Source organism: Hippocampus bargibanti, linkage group LG02, assembly GCF_051943395.1.
Source record: "Hippocampus bargibanti isolate YZ-2025 linkage group LG02, ASM5194339v1, whole genome shotgun sequence".
Classification (NCBI taxonomy): domain Eukaryota; kingdom Metazoa; phylum Chordata; class Actinopteri; order Syngnathiformes; family Syngnathidae; genus Hippocampus; species Hippocampus bargibanti.
In genome coordinates this window covers 2,955,698-2,978,948 of record NC_142735.1, presented here as the reverse complement: position 1 = coordinate 2,978,948, position 23,251 = coordinate 2,955,698, and the positions used below count along the sequence as shown (strand labels likewise).

Below are 23,251 nucleotides of genomic sequence, written 5' to 3'. Positions count from 1 at the left end.
ACAGGAAGTGTAAATCTTATCACATTTATATTTTCTCTCCTTACAGAGAACATTTCCTCCCTTGTGAGCCGTCTCTCCGATGGCGGCCTCGGTTCAGACACTTCCTCGTCCTAGTAAAAACTTCCAAGGTCCATCGTCCTTTTCACCCCGCTGCAAAATGGGAAGCGTAGGCAGTCTGGTGGAGAAACCCGATGTAAAGTCTAACCAGGCCGTTCCCCAAGTTAGGCCCAAACCGTCCAACGGCCTCGTCAAGAAAGGTTTCACCCAGAGGGAGCTCCTCAATTACCTCAATATCACCAGGTGTGTGACGCCATTGGTTCCATTCCTCCCTCGGCTGTTGTCACATTCCACTGCTGATTTATTGTTGTTCTAAAAACAGAAAAGAGCCCAAAGCAAACCAGAGCGGCAGCTCCAAGAATGACATAGTGGCCTCTTTCGGTGGGCATAAAAAAGAAAACCTGTATGCCAAAGTCTTCAAGAAAGATGGCACCGAGATTGATCTGACCAACAACTCGCTACCAAGTGGTGGAAAATCTGAAAAGGTAAATGATTAACTCATTCCAGTGCCAGGGTTTTTGTCATTGTCACTTGAATTCCAGGACACACAAAATATTGACTTTTAGGACTACAGTGAGACCTCAACTTACTTGGTAATACAAGAAAAAGTACCGGTAAGCTTTAACTCATTTACTGCCAGACGATGTGCAAAAATGTGCCTGAGTTTTTGTCATTTTCACTCAAATTGCAGGACACACATAATAATAATAATAATCATCATCAATCATCATACTACTACTACTAATAATAAATGTACAGTGAGACCTCAACTTACGAACTTAATTGGTTGCCATACAGAGTGTGGAAGGCGAAAAGTGTGTATCTCAAAAAGAAAATTCCATAGGAAACCATTAAAATGGGAGTGATCCGTTCCCGGGTTTCCATAAAATATACTTTTCAACTAAATAAGCCTTAAAACTACACACAACATACCTTATTCTATGTATAATAAATGTGCTATTGTATTGTAATGAAAGAAATACACTGCATTTTATCATAAAGTCACTTTATTTACATTTGTGATGGTCATTTATGGCTTGATGGAATGGCGTTGGAGGTCAAAGGGAATTGCTGTTTGGAAAGAGAGGCGCATTACATGAGGACTGTAATTAAAGAAATAAACTGTGCTGTAAAATGAAGTTTTATTTCGTATTTTATTTTCGTATGCAAATTGCCGAACAAACGTTCGTTTTCGTTGAGGTCTAAGGTTACTTACGCTGCACTGAATGTGTATGTCATCCTAAACTCAATATTCTATATAAATAAAGCCCTATATAAACCAATATACAGGAAGTCCTCATTTCAAGATCATATAACTTCAGACCCATAAAATTTAGGAATTAACTCATTTTTTCAGATGAAAGAAGAGAGTCTTATGTTTCTTATGAAATTGAATGAGTCCTAAAACTCAATATTCTGTGGGTTCTGGAATTTGAGTGACAATGACAAAAACCCTGACACATTTTTGCACGTCTGACAGTGAGTGAGTTAACTGCACTTTTCCCGATTTAAGGACTTTTCAGAATGATGCGGTAGTACTATTGTAACTATACCCCAAAAATGGCTGATGTGAGCTCTTCTTTTCAAAATACCTTTGCCAATTTTTCTTAAATACACAATAACACGTGTCAAGGTGTAAAAATTGACCCATAGTTCGATTAACAATCCAAGCATCCAAGCGTGTGATTTCCTAATGTCTCTCGATTGTTCTTGTTTTACGCAGGCCCGCTTTAGGTCATCTGCCTTCAAAGCCGTCACTCCCAAAAATTTCAGTTCCATGCAGAACCTGTATCCATCTTCCAGGTCAGAAGACATGGACCATGGCATATCTAATGGGCTGCACAGAGCCTATGCACATTTCTCTAAAGCTCTCTCTAGCTCATCGTCCTCCTCCTCGCCATCTCGTCATGGAGGTTCTGCCGCTGGTAACGACAAGGTACACCATCTCTTCTGTTATCGTTCACAAAACTTTCACTGGATCCCCATTTTAGCGGAAGAACATGTGATCATTTGGCAAAAATCTCTTCCTGACTTTGAAAACAAATGAGAACTAGAATGGCTCGGTGGTCCATGAATGAATGAATGAATGAACGAACGATTAGGGTTGGGTGGATGATGGATCGAAGGATGAATGGATGGATGGATGGATGAATGGAGTGGGTGGGTGGATGAATGAATAATTGGATGGTTAGGGTTGTGTGGATAGATGGATGGAAGTTTGGATAGATGGATGAATGGATGGATGGAAGGATGAATTGAGTCGGTGGATGAATGAATGCATTGATGGTTAGGGTTGGGTGGATGGATGAATGGAAGTATGGATGGAAGGATGAATGGAAATACGGATGGATGGAAGGATTAAAGGATGGATGGAGTAGGTGGATGAATGAATCAATTGATGGTTAGAGTTGGGTGGATGGATGAATGGAAGTTTGGATGGAAGGATGAATGGAAGTTTGGATGGATGGATGGATGATGGATGGAAGGATTAAATGATGAATGGAGTTGGAGGATGAATGAATGGATGGTTAGGGTTGGGTAGATGGATGGATGGAAGTTTGGATGAAAGGATGAATGGAAATTTGGATAGGCGGATGGAAGTTTGGATGGATTGATAGAGTGAGTAGATGGATGAATGAATGAATGGATGGTTAGGGTTGGGTGGATAGATGGATGGAAGTTTGGATAGATGGATGAATGGATGGATGGAAGGATGAATGGAGTCGGTGGATGAATGAATGCATTGATGGTTAGGGTTGGGTGGATGGATGAATGGAAGTTTGGATGGAAGGCTGAATGGAAGTATGGATGGAAGGATGAATGGAAATATGGATGGATGGATGAAAGGATTAAAGGATGAATGGAGTACGTGGATGAATGAATCAATTGATGGTTAGGGTTGCGTGGATAGATGAATGGAAGTTTGGATGGAAGGATGAATGGAAGTATGGATGGATGGATGATGGATGGAAGGATTAAATGATGAATGGAGTTGGAGGATGAATGAATGGATGGTTAGGGTTGGGTAGATGGATGGATGGAAGGATGAATGGAAGTTTGGATAGGCGGATGGAAGTTTGGATGGATGAATGAATGGATGGTTAGGGTTGGATGGATGGATGGAGTGGGTGGATGAATGAATGAATGAATGGATAGTTAGGGTTGGGTGGATGATAGATGAATGGAAGTTTGGATGGATGGAAGGATGAATGGAGTGGATGGGTGGATGAATTAATAATCGCATGGTTAGGGTTGGGTGGATGGATGGAAGTTTGGATGGATGGATAGATGGACAAATGAGTGGGTGGACGGACGGCTAAAGAAACCTTTTCATCAATTATCTCACATTGCATTTCTACTGCATTTTTCTTGGTGTTTAGGTTCATTCCTCCGTGCGAGTGGCGAGCCAAGACGAGGACAATCTATCAGACTCGGGCCACAACTCCATGAGTAGCCTGCCGCCATATCGACCCCCCTTTCGCCCAAACATGGCTCAGATCAGGTCTGCCACTTCCCCAATCCTCCAATCAATGGTTCTTATTTCATCGCTGCTTGAAAATGACATTCGTATGGCCTTTTTCCAGTGCATCTATGGGCCATATCAATACTATCGGCTCTTTGGACCGCACCTCGCTGGGCGCCAAAGCTGTTGGGACGGGAGGTGGGACCGTGGGGGAAATGGCGTGTCGCAGCATGGCGACGCTAAGCCGCCTGGTGCCGTACGGAGGAGAGGCGCCGCCTCCCTATGACTGGACGCTCTCCATGTCGGTAGAGGAAGTGGTGAGGAGAATCCGAGAGAATATCACTAAAACGTACCGCTGTGTGTGAGAGAGTGTGTGCATCATAATTAATTTGCTGTTTAAGACGACAGACGCTCCCCAACTTATGAACCAGATACGTTCCGAGCGGTCGGTCGTTAGGTGAATTTGTTTGTAAGTTGCTTCAGTGCTATTTTTTTGTATGGAATGTATGTTGAAGTCAAATACTGACCGGGGAAGTATAAAACACAGATGCTCCAACAGTCGTAAAAGAAATTCACACCGACTGTAGTATGACGACGTACAGTAAAGTCTCGTTATATCGATATTCAAGGGAGTCCGAAAAAATATCGATATAACCGGGACTATCGATATATCCGACCCTGTTTGCATGTAATTTTCTCCGTGCGTGCATAGAAATAGTATCGATATAACCGGGACTATCGATATATCCGATATCGATATAACGAGACTTTACTGTATATCCTTGGGTCTTTAGTAAGCCATTACAGTGAGACCTCAACTTACAAACACCTTAACTTACAAACTTTTCGTCTTACAAACGTCAAATTTATGAAAATTAAACCTTATAAGAAGCACTATTTTCATAATACACACCCACCACGGCTGGCGGAGTGATCTTCGGCGGAAGCACACGACCGAACAGCACCAGAGGTTAAGTTATGGAAGGTGACTCTCTTTCCATAAGCCATCAACGACCATCAAAAAGGTAAATAAAACTTTATTTTACAGCACAGTTTATTTCTTTAATTACAGTCCTCATGTAATGTGCCTCTCTTTCCAAACAGCAATTCCCTTTGACCTTCGACCTCCAACGCCATCCCATCAATCTATCAATGACCATCACAAATGTAAATAAAGTGACTCTATGATACAATGTAGTGTATTTCTTTCATTGCAATACAATAGCACATTTATTATACATAGAATAAGGCATGTTGTGTGTAGTTTTAAGGCTTATTTAGTTGAAAAGTATATTTTATGGAAACCCGGGAACGGATTATTCCCATTTTAATAGTTTCCTATGGGATTTTTTTTTTAGATACACACTTTTCGCCTTACACACTCTGTCTGGGAACCAATTAAGTTCGTAAGTTGAGGTCTCACTGTACTTTTTGTTATGCATCGCGTCCTCCGGGGAAGAGGGATTTCCACATTCTCTACTGTCAGAGATGTTCGATCAGACACTGTGGACAAAGGCTCGGACCCAGAAATATTGTCTTTTACTGCCGGCAGGATACGCGGCCATTTATGACAGACGCCTGAATTCTGCAGCCCTCTGGCAAGCTATTTATTGAGAGGATATGCAAATTAAAGTGATATATTAATAAAACAGTTTTCTTGATTAGAATACCACACCTCTTGAGTTCTAAGCACGAACAGCTGTAAGCAATAAAACATTAACTGATAAATTTGTAACCTGGCTAATGAGCTCTTCCTGTGAAGGAGTTTCAAGTCGTAAATTACTCCGGTAATAAAGGAGTTTCCCAAGTCCTAAATTCTGTCTAAGGCCAGATCTCCGAGATGAAGATGACATTTTAACAAGCTGTGTCTGTTGACCTCAGATTGACCCCAGGTTGTCTGTGCTTCAATTGTGTATTCGAGTCACACATGTTCACTGAGCAGATAACAAACAGCATGAAACTTTTAAATATGATAACTTTTTATTCTCATTCATTTACGCAGCCAATCGTACGTGAGCTCAGCCAGAAAAAGGCGCGCAATACAAAATCTAACTTACAGCATCTCTGTCCGAACATTTTTCAATATATTGTACCCGCAAAAATCTTCGTATGTAGCATTATTCGTAACTCAAATGTTCGTAAGTTGGGGAGCGTCTGTAACTACTTTTATAAGACAATAATGAATAGATCAATTAAGTTTTGTTAATATCCAGTTTTACCTTTAGCAAATTATTGTTTTAAAAAGTAACATGTGCTATACACGATGGACGTACCAAGAAATAAATACATTTAAAATGAACCATGGAAGCGCATGTATAATATATAAGCCCGCGATGAGAAGAAAGGAGCGTCAGCGCAGAGCGCCGCTGCGTACGTTGGACTGCCGCGGCTTGGAATTGAAGCGGATTTACGTGGGGCAGGAGATGTGACACAGTCTCTTTTCATCAATGGACGCTACAGTTTAGTGTTTGCTTTGAAAACTTAGCTTGTAGCAGATGTGCACATTCCACCATGACGTCCTTGATCCACTGGTGAAAAGGAGGCTTTCATCTAGAACTGCTTCATACAACAAAAAGGGTGCAAAAAGTGCTCAAAATCTAAGGACTGTTTGTGTCATTTGAGTTGTGTCACATTATTTTTTTTTTTACTTGTTTTGTTTTTGACTTCAAGATGGCGCCGCAAGAGTGGCTGCCTTTACAGAAGCACCTGTACAGTGAGACCTCAACTTACGAACTTCATTGGTTCCCAGACAGTGTGTAAGGCGAAAAGTGTGTATCTCAAAAAACAATTTCCCATAGGAAACCATTGAAATGGGAATAATCCGTTCCCGGGTTTCCATAAAATATACTTTTCAACTAAATAAGCCGAAAAAACTACACACAACATACCTTATTCTATGTATAATAAATGTGCTATTGTATTGTAATGAAAGAAATACACTGCATTGTATCATAAAGTCACTTTATTTACATTTGTGATGGTCATTTATGGCTTGATGGAATGGCGTTGGAGGTCGAAGGTCAAAGGGAATTGCTGTTTGGAAAGAGAGGCGCATTACATGAGGACTATAATTAAAGAAATAAACTGTGCTGTAAAATAAAGTTTTATTTACCTTTTTGATGGTCGTTGATGGCTTATGGAACGAGAGACACCTTCCATAAGGACTGTTGGCAACTTAACCTCTGATGCTGTTCGGTCGTGTGCTTCCGCCGAAGATCACTCCGCTAGCCATGGTGGGTGTGTATTATGAAAATAGTGCTTATTATAAGGTTTAATTTTCATAAATTTGACGTTTGTAAGACGTAAAGTTTGTGAGATAAGGTGTTTGTAAGTTGAGGTCTCACTGTATTTTGTTTTTGCTGCTGTGAAATGTACATTTCTCCATTGTGAGACGAATAAAGGCTAATGTTATCCAATCTAATCTAAACATTATTGCTATGTATTATTATTTTTTATTATTATTGAAAATTTCCTCATTGTGGGACTATTAAAGGCTTTCTGATTCTGATTCTCATGTAGTTTCAGCCAATTCAATTTTTGAAGCATTTTATTTATTATTATTATTATTAATAATAATTATTATTATTTATTTTATTTGTATTTTTTTATTATTTTTTTTTTATGGACGACAATAACCTTAATCCACGCGCGTCACATGACCCTCTCAAAGGTACGGGATCTGGAGGAGCGGCTGGCGGAAAAAGAACACGAGCTGAAGCAGATGAGAAGAAACCTGGACGAAAGCGAGGGCGCCATCGCTCAGGTGAATCTTTCTTCTGGATCACAAATCAATATCGTACGTCTCACGTTCACCCTGCGTTGTAGGTATTCGAAGGCAAACAACGTCTGTGGGAAAAGGAAGTGGAGGAACTGAAGCGCCTCTACGCTGCCAAGCTACGTCAAGTTTCCCAGCATGCCCATCGATCCCAACGTGGTTTCCAGCTGCAGCTCTTCAACGCCCAGCAGGAGAAAAGCCAACTGCAAGAAGAGCTCGAGGGTCTTAAAAGAAGCCATGAGTGCGGAACTAATGGCAAAACTAGGAGTCCCACCCTAGAGGAGACACAGTGGGAGGTGGGCTTCACTTTATAACTGCGAAAAATGCACAGATGTCGCTGGGACTCATTTACGGCCTTTGGTTCCTCAAAGGTTTGCCAGAAATCCGGAGAGATCTCCTTACTCAAGCAGCGGTTTCGAGACTCTCAAGCCGAAGTGACCCAAAAGCTCGGTGAGATCTTCCAGCTTAAAACGCAGCTCAGAGAGACTCGTCTGGAGCTTCGCAACAGGGAGAGCCAAGTCGATGCGCTGAAGCTCATCCTGGACGTCTCCCAGTGTGACAGAAGACCATCTCGAGGCACTACCGACCACGGAAAAGGAGACGAAAGTGTTACAGGTAGCGTCAATGAAGCACATTTGAAATGCTTCCAGATTCTGAATTGGATTTGGATTGGATTAGCCTTTATTAGTCTCGCGGTGGAGAAATGTACGTTTCACTGCAGCATAGTTATGAAAGGAAGAACAAAGGAAAAGAAGAAGTGGAAAAACAAAATACAGGAGCAGGATTCGCCGTCCTGATAAATTGCATATTCTGACGCATTGGACAATACAGCATACCTCGGTGTACGAACCCGTCCATTTATGAACTTTTCGGTTTACGAATGTTAAATTTATGAAAATGTTACCTTGGCATACAAACTTTTTTTCGGGATACACACGGAGCTGGCTCAATGAGTGATATGTCGTTCGCGAACGAGCCCGTTCTCAACAAAATGGCGGCCGGCTTGTTTTGGTCCTCTATTCCCCGCCCCCAGTCTTCGGTAAAAGCGACGTGATTGGTCAAGAACGCAGATAAAGAAATACATTGCTAAATAAATAAAAATAGCTAAATAACTCACGAAATAAATACATTGCTAAACAAATAGATAAATTCATAAAAGCTGATAAATAAATATATTGCTTAATAAATAAATATAAAAAGAAATAAAAATAGCTAAATAGCTAATAACTAACTAAATAAATGAATAATACAAGATGTGTTTTTGTTCAGTGGCCTAGTTCAAAACTAAATGTGTGTGAATACTTTTCTATGAGGAATAATGACAATCATAAAGCACTTATTTTTATTATAAAAAAAACTGCCATTCACAAATGTATTCAGGAATTGAAAATATGACGTAGAGCGCCATTCCCGAATTAGTTCGGGTTTTGTGTTTTCTTGTTTGGGTGTCGATAAAGCGTTGTTCAGACCTCTGGTAATGTTTTTCCCTTCCACAAGGGGGCAGAATTTCGCTTTATTCTCTATGTTTGCGCTTTGTTCCAGCTTCAGCTGTTGTTAAAGCGCTATATAAACCAATATGTATGTATTGCATTGTATTTTGGACAGCCGCCCTCATTTCACACTCATATAACTCCAGACCTATATCATTTAATAATAATCATATTACATTTCATTTATAAGTGCCTTTCAAAACTCTCAAGGTCACTTTACACTCACAGGTTTTTTTTTTTCTGTGGGTGAGCAATGGCAGCCACACGCGCCAGCGTTCACACAACCCGGAATAACTCAAATAGATGGAAAGCTAGCGAGCTAATAGCTAGCTAAGAAATAGCTAGATAGGTAATATATAGCTAAGAGATAGCTCGCTAGCGAGCTAATAGATAGAAAGCTAGCTAATATATAGCTAAGAGATAGCTAACTAATACAAAGCTATGAGATAGCTCGCTAGCGAGCTAATAGATAGCTAGCGCGATAGCGAATAGATCGCAAATAGATCGCCGGCTAGTTAGCCAGTGAGATTTATATAATATTAATAATAATACATTTAATTTATAAGCGCCTTTCAAAACTCTAAAAGACACTTTTCAATCACAGGATATTTTTTTTCGCGGGTGAGCAGCGGCAGCCACACGCACCAGCGTTCACTCGACCCGCAATAACTCAAATAGATAGATAGCTAGATAGCGCGATAACTAATAGATGGCAAATAAATAGCCAGCTAGGTAGCCAGTGAGATTTATATAATAATAATACATTTCATTAATAAGTGCCTTTCAAAACTATAAAGGACACTTTACAGTCACAGAATATTTTTTTTCTGCGGGTGAGCAGCGGCAGCCACACGCGCCGGCATTCACTCAACCTGGAAGTAACATCATTTAGGAATTAGCTATTTTTTTCTAATGAGAAAAAAGCAAATAAAGTTTGTTACACTACATTGAATGTTTATGTAGTTCTAAAACTCAATATTCTGTTGGTCGTGGAATTCAAGCAACTTTTTTTTTCTCGTAGTCACAGAGGAGCGTCTGCGCGCCGAGTTACTATTGGAGCGACGCCAGAGCGAATCCCAGGCGGCGGCTTTCGAAGAGGAGAGACAAACATGGCAGAAAGAGAAAGACAAGGTCATCCGCTACCAGAAAGAGCTGCAGGCCAGCTATTTAGAGATGTACCACCGCAACACGGAGCTGGAGAAGGAGCTGCGAGACATCCGAGAGCAAAGAGGAAGAAGCAGAGATGACCAAGAGCTAAAATGCGACGTGGAAAAACAAGAGGAGAGTCCATTTTCGGGTTTACCGTGGATAGATAGGATCGAATCCTCTGAAATTTGAACAGAACAGGGATGACAAAACGGGTTGGGACCAAGAGATTGAACTTTTTAGTTTCAACCATGATTGGAATTACCAATCGATAAAGCCACACTGTACACTTTTTATTTAGATATGGTGATACCTCGGTTTACGAACCCCTTGCCTTACGAACTTTTCGGTTTACGAACGTTAAATTTATGAAAATGTTACCTTGGCATACAAACTATTTTTCGGGATACACACGGAGCTGCCTCAATGAGTGATGTGTCGTTCGTGAACGAGCCCGTTCTTCGAACAACAAAATGGCAGCCGACTGTTTTTATTCCTCTATTCCCCGCACACAGTCTTCGGTTAAAGCCACGTGATTGGTCAAGAACGCAGCAGTGAGAGGGGGTGGTTTAAACATTAAAGAGACAGGCAGACGACAGTGAGAGTTTCAACTTTGAGTGTAGACTGCAAGGTTAAAATATCCCATCAATCAGACGCCACAAATAACCCGCACAAGACATCTGTACATTTGATGCAAAAAGCAGCGAAACAGAACACAATTGATGAGGAACTAGATAAAATTATCACTGAGAAAGCGAGGAATCATTCCTCAAGATGGTGAAAGAAGAAGGTTACGTTCCTCATTAAGCGTTTAATGCTGATGAAACCGGCCACTCCATTCCATCAAGCCATCAACGACCATCACAGAGGTAAATAAAATGACTTTATTATACAGTACAGTTTAATTATAATACCACAACACATTTTTTATACATAAAATAAGGTATATTTTGTGTCGTTTTAAGGCTTAGAAAATTATGTTTTATGGGCACCTGAGAACGGATTATTCTCATTTTAATGGCTTCCTATGGGAAATTAATTTTTGGGATATACACTTTTCGCCTGACACACGCTGTCTGGGAACCAATTAAATACGTAAGCCAAGGTATCACTGTACTTCAAATTTATATTTTGTGATTGAAACGAATGCATTATGCTATGTTTAATTTAGGAAATTTGAGTAGGGTGATTTTTGCCGTCCTAGAGTTAAAATGTTGATGTAAAATGAATGAACGAATGAGTGAAAAAAAATTAGTAACTCATTCACTGCCATATGTGCAAAAATGTGTCCACTCCAGTGCCAGGGTTTTTGTCATTGTCACTCAAATTCCAGGAATATTGAGTTTTAAGACTACATAAACATTCAATGCAGCATAAGAAACCTTACTCTCTTCTTCTCATCAGGAAAAAATAGCTAATTCCTAAATCTCGCTGGCTACCTAGCATTTGCTATCTATTAGCTAGCTAGCTATTAGTGCTATCTATCTATCTATCTATCTATTAGCAGTCTAGCTATCAATGAGCTACCTAGCTATCTATTAGCTAGCTAGCTAGCTTTCTATCTATTCGAGTTATTCCGGGTTGAGTGAACGCTAGCGCGTGTGACTGCCACTGCTCACCCACAGAAAAAAACGTATCCTGTGACTGTAATGTGACGTTCAGACTTTTGAAAGTCACTTATAAGTAAAATTTATTATTATTATTATTATTATTATTATTATTAAATGATATGGGTCTGGAGTTATATGAGCTTGAAATGAGGGCAGCTGTCCAAAATACAATGCAATACGTACATATTGGTTTATGTAGCGCTTTTACAACAGGTGAAGCTGGAACCAAGCGCTAACGTGGAAAAAAAGGGAAATGCTGCCCTCTTGTGAAAGGGAAAAAACAGTGCTTTATCGGCACCCAAGCAAAAAAAAAAAAAACACACACACAAAAGCTGAACTAATTCAGGCATGGCACTCTTACGTTATATTTTTAAATTTCTCAATACATTCAGAAATGGCAGTGAATGAGTTAATATTTCTCTTTTGAAATGTGTATTTTGATCATCGTAAAGTAACCGTCCAAAACCAACACAAGACACAAGCAACTGCTACATTGTACAGTACAAGTCTTCCTTAAATGTGAATCTGTATATAAATAAGCACATGATTATCGTGGGGAATGTTGTTGCTATTCTCCTATTGGTGTACAGCTTTGACTATAACCAAAGGATTTAGAAGGGATCGAGTTGAGTCTACAGAGGCTTTTCCAGATTCAGGCATAAAAAGCCGCATGCATACGGAATATACGTATACTGCCAAGATTTGAAACTATTTTATGAAAAGTGGCTCGACTTAAAGGACAACCGACACCATTTTTTTTGTTTCCTGACATCAGAAAAACGTTTGATAGCATCTAAAATACCCAAAACACGCAGGCTGATATTTTTAGTCAAATGCAAAACACCAATAAAAATGAGTTAAAGTGTCCCAAAACGACTTCAAAATGACCCCGTAAATGGCAAGTTTCAGAAGGCCCCGCCCCCTTGTTCGTGACGTCACACCAGGACGTCTTGCCTTGCTCTAGAATCAAAACAATGCCTTCAGATTCGGAGTAGTTGTAGATTGGAACGGATTATTCCCATTTTAATGGTTTACAATGGGATTTTTTTTTTGAGGTACACACTTTTCGCCTTACACACTGTCTGGGAACCAATTAAGTTCGTAAGTTGAGGTCTCACTGTATTTGAATCATATTCATAACTGGATGAGTAACAAGAAAGCATCCTAACCGAATCTGAAGCCATTGTTTTGATTCTAGAGCACAGGTGTCAAAGTCAAGGCCCGCGGGCCAAATCCGGCCCGCCACATCATTTTTTTTGGCCCGCAAAAGCAAATCAAACTTGTTAAATTCCATGATGATTGCTAAAATCTGAGCCAAAATTTCATATTTTTGGATGTCAAGCACAATAAAAGTCATTATTCTTGACTTCAGATTTGAAAACGAGTTATTCATTAATTTGCTGTGTGCTCTATATGTAATATTTAGAAAATTCATAAGGGCCCTCGAGAGGAAACCAGAACTACAATGTGGCCCACGGCAAAAAATGACTTTGACACACCTGTTCTAGAGCAAGGCAAGACGTCCTGGCGTGACGTCACGAACAAGGGGGCGGGACTTTCTGAAACTCGCCATTTCCGGAGTCATTTTGAAGTAGTTTTGGGACACTTGATCTCATTTTTATTGGTGTTTTACATTTGACTAAAAATATCAGCCTGCGTGTTTTGGGTATTTTAGATGCTATCAAACGTTTTTCTGATGTCAGTTAGGAAATAAAAAAATGGTGTCGGTTGTCCTTTAAATCTTCTTTTTATGATTTTATGGCATTTCTGAACGTGTTTCTTAAGTTTACAGTATTGTGAATTGTGAACTATAGTATGGTAAATACCCACAATAGTTATATGAATTAGACTCTGGATGCAATAATATACAACTCTTGAGTCCAAACTGAATATTATGAACATGAATAGGTAAATATAATTTCTTCTTTGACATGTAATGATATTCAAAATGATTCATATCCACTTTAACGTATTTTTCGAAGAGCAGAATGATAAAATAGTTACCGGACAAGTTGTGTCCATAATTTGTAAAATGGCTTCAAATGACTTCTACTGAGCGTATTTTAATACGATTCCACCGCATATAGCTATATTTTACGTTTTAAGACTCACGCTGAATATTCAGGAAGTCTTGTTGTGACGAGTCCGTACGTGACATCATGAAAGGACCGCCCCCTGACCGTAAAAAAGACGCATTGTAGCAGTCCTTCCATCATGTCAATGTATTTTGCTGGACTTGTTTGGTCTGGGGACCTCGTGTTGCACCCAAAAGCCGACAGAAGAGGGTGTCCAAGCGCCATATAAGGAATTTATCAATCTGTGGAAACGGAGGTGGCCACAGGAGGTCACCATTTTGTGCCTCTTTTTTTGGGCGAAAGATTTTCCCCCAATGTTGCCTCAAAATGGCACAAATAAATTCTTTCATCGATTGCAAACATGTATGCTTTCATCTTCAGAACGATTTGAATCATATTCATAACTGGATGTGTAACAAGAAAGATTATTCTCCGAATCTGAAGCCATTGTTTTGATTCACAAGCAATGCAAGACGCCTTGGCGTGACGTCACGAAATGGGGCGGGACTTTCTGAAAATTCCCAATTCGCAGCTCAATTTTTTGCAGATTTTGGACACATTAAGTCATTTTTATTGGTGTTTTGCATTTCACTAAAAATATCATACTGCGTGTTTAGGGTATTTTAGATGCTATAAAACGTTTTTCTGATGTCAGTTAAAAAACAAAAAAGTGACATCGGTTGTCCTTTAAGCAGGTATGTGATATATTGTATTCCCCTTCACACACAAAAAAACCCTATGCATGATTTTTTTTTTTACACATAAAAGCGCTCAAAAGCTAGCTTCCATTTGATCTTTCCAATCGACTGACTCATCTGCTTTCTGGGGTTACATCTGAATGAAACAGAAATTTGATACAGAAATTTGATGTTTAAGAAAATAAAAACATCCCCAAAACCGAAGAGTTTTTTTTTTCTGATTATAGCAGTCTGGACTGAAGTGAACAGAAATGAAAATGGACTGCACCCGAGGGTCCAGACGTCTGCCGCTCCCTCAGAGGGCTTAAAAAGGAACATAAAGCGTGCCAATAAATGCCAAGGACAAGTGCTTTATTGCGGGGGGTGTACAAGGGCGAAGCAGAAGCTTTTGGAACTAATATGGCTTTTTGAGGTTAAGCCTTGGATGCTTATCTTGGACTCTCAGTGAGGGGCTTTGACTGAGATAGGTCGCTCTTTGATTTAAAAAAAAAGGCGGGGGATATAGTGGGAATTGTTTCATTGACTCATACATGCAACCTTAACGACTCAAAGAGCCATTTGGACCCATTTCCCACAGAAAAGAAAACACTGGGAGCCACAAAATCCTTTTGACATTTAAAATGAAGACAACACTGCATCTTTTTATCATCGTTTTTTTTTACCTTTATATATGCATAAACAAACTATAGTGTGTTGCATTTATGAATCAATGAACTGTTACAGAGAAGCGAAATTACATTTCTGCACGCAACAAAAACATTTTAAACTCCGAAAAAAAGACGTTGGGTTGAAGATTACTTTCAAATATAATACTCAATGTCTATTTGAGAAAAAAAGAATTTGAATGGCAAATACAATATTTATCACCTCAGCTCACAGCCTCTGCACATCAGGGCTGTATGACGTTGACTTCATCTTCACACAGGACTGTAAACTGTCGTCTGTCAGGCGTGAGCGATGTCTGTTTTTAAGGCGAACGAATCTGCCCACGTATCATTAAACGTTCTGTTTTCTTCAGACACTTTTCTTTTCTATTTATCCATAGTTGGCCGGCATGGGGGGTCGAAAAATTCAAGAAATCGTGCGCAATTTGTCGGTTGTGACCGGATATACGTCCACTGTCGATGGTTGTGACGTATTTTATGAGCGACAAAAAAAACGTTTTATTTTGTATTATTTATAATCACCATAATCTTCAAATTTAAAATTACATTTTAAAAACGAACGAACTAAAATAATATACATTGAATTAAATACTCATTATTTATTTTCTAAAGCCGCAGGGAGCCGCAGCAGGGGGGTGAAAGAGCCTGATGTAGAAGAATGACGCAGAGTCTAATATGAAAAATACGAATAGCAAAAGCTGACTCACCAGGTCACTAACTCGACATTTAAAAAAGATTATATAAACCGGTCTTTATATAACTTGCTTTGTTTAAAGGACAACCGACATCACTTTTTTGTTTCCTAACTGACTTCAGAAAAACGTTTTATTGCATCTAAAATACCCAAAATACGCATCATTATATTTTTAGTCAAATGCAAAACACCAATAAAAATGACTTAAAGGACAACCGACGTCTCCGGACAAGTTGTGTCCGTAATTTGTAAAATGGCTTCAAATGACTTAGACGAGGCGTATTTTACAAAGATTCCACCGCATATAGCGATGTTTTACGTTTTAAGACTTGCGCTGAATATTCCGGAAGTCTTGTTTTTGAGTTGGTGACGAGTCCGTACGTGACGTCACTGAAGGAACGCCCCTGACCGAAAAAAGGACACATTGTAGCAGTTCTTCCATCACGTCAATGCATTTTGCTGTACTTTGGTCTGAAAACGTCGTGTAGGACCAAAAAGATGCAGAAGAGGGTGACAACGATCCATGTAAGGCATTAACCAGCCTGTGGAAATGGGCTGATTAATTCCTTACATGGCTTTGTCGCCATTTTCTGCCTTTTTTGGGTGCGACATTTCCCACCCCTGATGCCTCAAAATGACACGGAATAAATTATTTAATCGATTGCAAACATGTATGCATTCTTCTTCAGAACTATTTGAATCATATTCATAACTGGATGAGTCACAAGAAAGCATCTTCTCCGAATCTGAAGCCATTGTTTTGATTCTCCAGCAAGGCAAGACGTCTTGCCGGGACACCACGAAAATGGGGGCTGGACCTTCTGAAACTGGCCACTTCCGGTTTCAAATTAAAGTACTTTTCAGCACACTTTAACTCATTTTTATTGGTGTTTTGCATTTGACTAAAAATATCATACTGCGTGTTTTGGGTATTTTAGATGCTATAAAACGTTTTTCTGATGTCAGTTAAGAAACAAAAGTGACGTCGGTTGTGCTTTAAAGTGTCTAAAAACTACTTCAAACTACTTGAAAACACTGCATTACGGTAATCTATCGCCAGCGAGCGGTGTACGCCACCTTAAAAATAAGCAGTCAAAAGCTGCAGTCAAGCCATCCTCCTCCGCTCGTTACATTGTAGGAAAGTGGACCACCGATGAAAATGTTTCTTCAGCTTCTTTCAAAGAAGTACAAATGACGGCTGAAGAAACATTTTCATCGTTGGACCACTCCTGTACGATTGAGAGATTACACAAACGTAGTGAGCCATGCATTAGTTTACACTTTTATTTTGAAGGTGGCCCACGACACCTTCCGGCGGCATTGTACCGTAATGCACTGTAGTCCATCAAAGTGGCAGCTCAATTTTGCCGGTGGTGGCTGGCTTGACTATATTGTCTATAACAATGCTTTCGGTGTCATCTGAGGTATTAAAGGAAACACACTAATTAAATATTTTAGAACAACATAGCTACTTTTATCGTGTTCGGACCTGAACATGTACAGGTATGTACACATGTTTTGTGTCGCCGTCTAGATTGTGGTAGAGGCAAGATAGGAAGTTTGCCACGCAGACCACCACTAGATGGAAGCATCTAACCACTAAAGTTACCCTGCCGGGGTTCCTTACGTGACAAAAATCATCTCCACCTATTCATCCTTTTCCTTACGAACAACCAGGAAAGCCATAATCATTTCCATATTGATGTGTGTTAAAAGCGGTGAAATATTGGGCAAAAAAATAAAAAATGTTAAGTGCGCCTGAGCATCATGTAGTATACTGTACTTGTGAATAATTAACATTTGTATTACCAGAAAAATATCAGGACTACGACACACTCAATCCATATGATGTTAGAGCGTGACTTGATGCCCACCCGGCATGCTTTGCGGCACTAAGAATGTAAATACAGTGATACCTTGGCTTACGAACTTAATTGGTTCCCAGACAGAGTGTGTAAGGCGAAAAGTGTGTATCCCAAAAATTAATTTCCCATAGGAAACCATTAAAATGAGAATAATCCATTCTCAGGTCCCCATAAAACAATTTTCTACTTCCTAATTTTCTAAGCCTTAAAACTACACAAAATATAACTTATTTTATGTATAATAAATGTGCTACGGTATTATAATTAAAAGAAATAAACTATAATAAAGTCATTTTACTTACCTTTGTGATGGTCGTTGATGGCTTGATGGAATGGAGTGGCCAGTTTTATCAGCATTAAACACTTGATGAGGAACATAGCCTTCTTCTTTTACCATCTTGAGGAATGATCCCTTATTGGTGCTTTCTCTGCGATAATTTTACCTAGTTCCTCATCAATTGTGTACTGTTTAGCTAGGTTGATAGCTTTTTGCATCAAGTGTACCGATGGCTTGTTCGGGTTATTTGTGGAGCCTGATTGATGGGAATTTTAACCTTGCAGTCTACACTCTGCCTTTGAAAAAAGTTGAAACAAGTCAAAATGTCACTGTTTTCTATCCATTTTCTCACTCTCTGTCGTCTGTCTGTCTGTATCTTTAATGTTTAAACCACCTCCCGTCACTGCTGCGTTCTTGATCAGTCATGTGGCTTTAACCGACGACTGGGGCCGGGGAATAGAGGACCAAAACAAGCCGGCTGCCATTTTCTTTTAGGAGAACGGGCTCGTTCGCGAATGACGCATCACTCATTGTGGGAGCTCCGTATGTATCCCGAAAAATAGTTTGTATGCCAAGGTAAAATTTTCATAAACTTAACATTCGCAAACCGAAAAGTTCGTAAACCAAGAGGTTCGTAAACCGAGGTATCACTGTACTGCATTCGATCTCTTTTGGCAGTTTCCGGCGAATCACGAAAAAGCCCGACATATCCTTCACCTCCACTTTGGAACGCACCGAAACAAATACAAGTACAAGGTGACTATGGATCGATATCGGAAAGGCAAGATGGCAGACGACGAAAGTTCAAATCTCTGGATGAAAACGAACAGCTTTCAATTGCTGCTCAACTAAATTACAGTAAAGTCTCGTTATATCGATATCGGATATATCGATAGTCCCGGTTATATCGATACAATTTCTATGCACGCACGGAGAAAATTACATGCAAACAGGGTCGGATATATCGATAGTCCCGGTTATATCGATATTTTTTCGGACTCCCTTGAATATCGATATAACGAGACTTTACTGTAGTTTCTTTAGCCATTTTAACAGAAGTATGTCATATGTGGCGCAGATCATGTAGCAATATGCGCTAATATAATAGATGTGCTGGCGCAGTGGAGTGATAAAGTTGCGCCAATGAATGTCAAAATGCGTAAGTGGCGCAAGGGTGCTTCTCAAAGCACCATTTTTCTTAATCAAATGAAATCATTGACCACACAGAGAAAATGCCATTTCCAGAAGGTGCTGACGACACCAGAAAGACTTCATATTGTGAGATTTCTAACGATTCAACTGGGAAGTAAAGTTTGGTTCCCTTTAATAAGCCACCAGGAACTGAGGTTGACTTTTCAAGCCATTGTTTTCACTAGTAAAAGATTCCGACATACGCTGATAAAAGCGCTTAGGATTCGCATTGCATTTGATTATCTCTCTCCTTTGATACAGACTCACTCAATGGACTTTGATGATACATGGCACCATGCCACTCATCCCCCATGCTGGCTCTCAGCGATATGATGCCTGCCAATGGCAAACCCGTTGCTCGGGGCTTTCTGTTAGCCTTCAACGTCGCCGTTTGAGATCCAGGGCTGATTCGTGACGTTCTCTAATGAAGCTCGTAACGTCCCCAAGGGGTGAGAGTGTAACAGCGCGGGCGGTAATCAAAGAGAAGCGCTTTTTGTAGGACTCGCAATCATCAAATCAAAAGATTTGACATGTTAGGAGATTGAAAATAGCGACGGAGGTTGACATTGGGTCAGGAGGACACCAGAGACAGCTGAATACAGGTTCAGTTAGTAATCGCCGAGGCAAAAACCCGGGCGTGGGAAGAGTTCAGTGAGGCCATAGAAGTTTATAGAAGTATGTTTCGGATAGAGAATAAGAAGTTATCATATTTAAAAGTTTCATGCTGTTATATGCTTAGTCAACATGTGTGACTCGAATATACAATTGAATCACAGACAACCTGGGGTCAATCAGATCAACAGACACAGAAAGTTAAACTGTAACCTTCATTTAGGAGATCTGGCCTTGGATAGAATTTAAGAGTTGGGAAACTCCTTATCACAGGAGTAATTTAGGACTTCAAACTCCTTCACAGGAAGAGCTGATTAGCCAGGTTACAAATGTATCAGTTCATGGAAAACACAATGTTTTATTGCTTACAGCTGTTCGTGCTTAGAACTCAAGAGGTGTGGTATTCTAATCAAAAAAACTGTTTTACTAATGTATCACTTTAATTTGCGTATACTCTCAATAAATAGCTTGGCAGAGGGCTGCAGAATTCAGACGTCTGTCATGAATGGCTACGTCTCCTGCCGGCAGTAAAGACAATCTTTCTGGGTTCCAGTCTCTGTCCACAGTGTCCGATCGAACATCTATGACAGTTTGAAACTAATCAGATCTTGCTTGAATCAAGCTGCACAATGCTAGTATTCCGGTCCTCCACCCTGTTTGCAGTTTTCCGTCCTGTAATCGGTGGTGTCAGCGCTAAAACACCAAGCTCAATAAGTTGTTACAATCAAGGTTGGCGATTAAAAGTCGCGCTCCGCACACATTATTACAAATAATGATCATCTTAGCTGCTTATTTGAAAGCTTTTTAAAATGTTTTTCCCCATTGTTCATACCAGAGAGAAAAGGCCCATTGCTAAGCTCTCGAAAAGTACAGTACACACTGTAAAACCCAACAAGTTGAAAGTACTCCATTTTTTTATGGCAACTGATTACGTCAAAATTTTTGAGTACAGTTTACTCAAAAGTTTTGAGTAACCTGTAACCTGTTTTGAGTAACCTGTACAGGTTACTCACAACTTTTGAGTAAACTGTACTCAAAAATTTTGACGTAATCAGTTGCCATAAAAAATTTGAGTACTTTCAACTTGTTGGGTTTTACAGTGCAGCGATACATCGGTTTTCGACCAAAAATCGTTCCAGAAACCCGTTTGAATCAAATTTGTTTGAAAACCAAAACACCACTTTCCATTATAATCAATGTAAAGAATATTAATCTGTTCAAAGTCTAGAAAACCACTTTTTCAAAGCACTTTTAAATTATTTTGAGAATTGGATGACAACGGGGATGTTTGAAAACTGAGGTTTGAATGTATATATATATATTTCTTCGAAAAACAAGACTCGATCTGATTGAAATTCTCAGCATGTTTCTTGATTATAAGTGGAAACTTCAATGAGGTTGTCATCTGGATCTCGGAAATACAGAGAGGTGATTGTTCCCACTGCTCCTGTTCTCTCTACCGGGCCCTCCTCTATCTGCACTCCACACGCCTACAGACGAGAAAAAGTCCGTAGCTGGGATAAAAAAGTAAAACAACTACCAAGATTCAAAAAAAATTCCAGATGACAGGTGGACAGACCTTGAAGTGTGTCGCTACAGTTGAAAGAGGGGTTTTGGTCACAAGACACAAGTCTGCAGAGCCTGGAGTTGGGTGTTTAGCTTTCGGCTCAAATTCCTGGCCAAGCTGGTGAAGGTTAAACTTCTGCTTCCCAAAGACCAGAGCTTTACGGTCTCCCTTTATTGGTGAAGCATAGATGGCATTTGTTAGTCAGAAAAGATGTCCAAAGTAATTTATTAGTGGATGAACATCCATTAGTGGATGACATCCGAAATTCTGCCATCTGGTGGATGTTCTTACAAATCAGAGAAAGGGGGCATGTATCTTTTGAAATCACATATATTGCTCTTCAAAATAATAGCAGTGCAATGTGACTAACCAGAATATGGCTGGTTTTTAGTACAGTAAAGTCTCATTATATCGCTATTCAAGGGAGTCCGAAAAAATATCGATATAACCGGGACTATCGATATATCCGACCCTGTTTGCATGTAATTTTCTCCGTGCGTGCATAGAAATGGTATCGATATAACCGGGACTATCGATATATCCGATATCGATATAACGAGACTTTACTGTACATATATTTTTATTGTTACATGCCAGACAAGTTACAAGCAGGTGCAGTAGATTCTCAGAAAACAAACAAGACGCAGCATTCATAAGAGGCATCTTGTGCTGACCCGGACCGCCTGTCAAATTTTAAAGGACAACCGACGCCTCCGGCAAGTTGCGTCTATAATTTATAAAATCACTTCAAATGACTTCTACTGAGCTTATTTTACAAAGATTCCACCGCACATAGCTATATTTTACGTTTTAAGACTCGCGCTGAATATTCAGGAAGTCTTGTTTTCGCGTTGGTGACGATTTCAGGCGTGATGTCACATCAGGAACGCCCCTGACATAGAAAGTGACACACAATGCATTTTGGGTACTTTGTTTAGTCTGAAAACATCGTGTTGATCCATGTTGATGGCGAAATTAGAAGGAAAACACATAAATAGCGTGATGGTGAATCGTCTGTTGCACTACTATTTGATACTAGTTAACAAATTCCCAGCAGACAAATCAGCCCATTTCCAACGGAGCTTGGGCGCCATTTTGTGCATTTTCTGGGTGCGACATTGGAGTCCAGACGCCAAGGTCATTTTGAAGCAGTTTTGGGACACTTGAACTCATTTTTATTAGTGTTTTGCATTTGACTAAAATATCAAACAGTGTGTTTTGGGTATTTTAGATGCTATAAAACGTTTTCCAATGTCAGTTAGGAAAAAAAATTGTGTTGATTGTCCTTTAACATGTATGATTCATGAACGGTGTTGGTACTTTATGAATACCAACACAGAAGTCCACTTTAAAAGAAGCCTTCCATCTATTATTCACTTGGAAAAAAAATCTCACACTTCGAAACATGTCACAAAAAGCATACGTCTTACTCAACATACCTTCAACGTGACAAGCTCCATGCCCAAAGCCGTCGTGTAGAACTTGATGGTGTCCGGCACATTTTTCACAGTCAGCACCAAATGGTCCAAATGACTCACTTCGAATGGACACGTCCCCTTGTTTCGTTTAACGGCGTCTTGCTTTCGAGCGATTTTTTCCTAAAAGAAACGGAAGGCTAAATCTAATGTTCATAATCTAACGATGTCTAATCAATGTACAATATATTCGCGTTAACAGGTGCTGATAATTACCTTAACCTCCATCCTGTGGACGGTCCAAAAACGACTGGCAGCTCTCTGAAGTGCCATTACCGTACTGCAATGTATTTGTAAGGCACTTCCGTTTTGTTCACCTTTGCTTTGTACACTTTTACGATTTTAAGACGGAGCAGTGACAACGCGCCTTCACGTTTCAAACAGTCCGTTTTAAAATCATATATTGTCCACATATTTTCATAGTTGTTCAACTTGAATTAAATAACATTTTCGGAATATTGGAAACACCCCACAATCATAGAAATACATTGAACTCCTCGAGCAATAGAAATTAACAGCAAGTTAACGCGCGTTTCGTTTTTTCATGATTGTCAAAATTAATAGATAAGTCTACACTGCATGCAGTATGTA

At 39.7% G+C, this 23,251-nt stretch overlaps 2 protein-coding genes and 1 long non-coding RNA gene across 5 annotated transcripts in view; 1 reads left to right on the top strand and 2 right to left on the bottom strand.

Moving 5' to 3' along the window:
• The window catches only part of LOC148901150 (uncharacterized), a 43,587-nt gene extending 27,819 nt beyond the window's left edge, over positions 1-15,768 (bottom strand). Inside the window, exon 1 of the long non-coding RNA XR_016118305.1 lies at positions 15,182-15,768. This is a non-coding gene — a long non-coding RNA (uncharacterized LOC148901150). The remainder of the gene's footprint in view (positions 1-15,181) is intronic.
• Positions 1-23,251, top strand: part of n4bp3 (NEDD4 binding protein 3) — a 108,171-nt gene that overhangs the window by 20,135 nt on the left and 64,785 nt on the right. For 2 of the 3 annotated variants that reach the window (XM_089020668.1, XM_089020678.1), the window contains exons 2-10: positions 47-300; positions 380-542; positions 1,781-1,993; positions 3,438-3,559; positions 3,642-3,837; positions 7,191-7,283; positions 7,346-7,591; positions 7,667-7,910; positions 9,807-12,089. In XM_089020668.1, the coding sequence (XP_088876794.1) occupies positions 80-300; positions 380-542; positions 1,781-1,993; positions 3,438-3,559; positions 3,642-3,837; positions 7,191-7,283; positions 7,346-7,591; positions 7,667-7,910; positions 9,807-10,123 (1,815 nt within the window). In that variant the 5' untranslated portion in view covers positions 47-79 and the 3' untranslated portion in view covers positions 10,124-12,089. Of the gene's footprint in view, positions 1-46; positions 301-379; positions 543-1,780; positions 1,994-3,437; positions 3,560-3,641; positions 3,838-7,190; positions 7,284-7,345; positions 7,592-7,666; positions 7,911-9,806; positions 12,090-23,251 lie in introns of those variants that run through there. The other variant, XR_016118302.1, reaches the window with a different exon arrangement.
• glod5 (glyoxalase domain containing 5) lies at positions 20,712-22,998 on the bottom strand. Its single transcript, XM_089020706.1, has 4 exons — positions 22,877-22,998; positions 22,625-22,783; positions 21,198-21,353; positions 20,712-21,108 (listed from the first exon to the last, which is right to left on the bottom strand). The coding sequence occupies exons 1-4, from the start codon at positions 22,931-22,933 to the stop codon at positions 20,977-20,979; spliced, it is 504 nt and encodes a 167-aa protein (XP_088876832.1). The 5' UTR covers positions 22,934-22,998; the 3' UTR covers positions 20,712-20,976.

Bases quoted from the DNA above. Each gene is read 5' to 3' on its own strand.
- glod5 (XM_089020706.1), bottom strand. From the start codon at position 22,933: ATGGCACTTCAGAGAGCTGCCAGTCGTTTTTGGACCGTCCACAGGATG. The intron at 22,784-22,876 runs GTAATTATCAGC...CGTTTCTTTTAG, and splicing joins TCCACAGGATGGAGGTTAAG to GAAAAAATCGCTCGAAAGCA. The intron at 21,354-22,624 runs GTATGTTGAGTA...TCACCAATAAAG, and splicing joins TGGAGCTTGTCACGTTGAAG to GGAGACCGTAAAGCTCTGGT.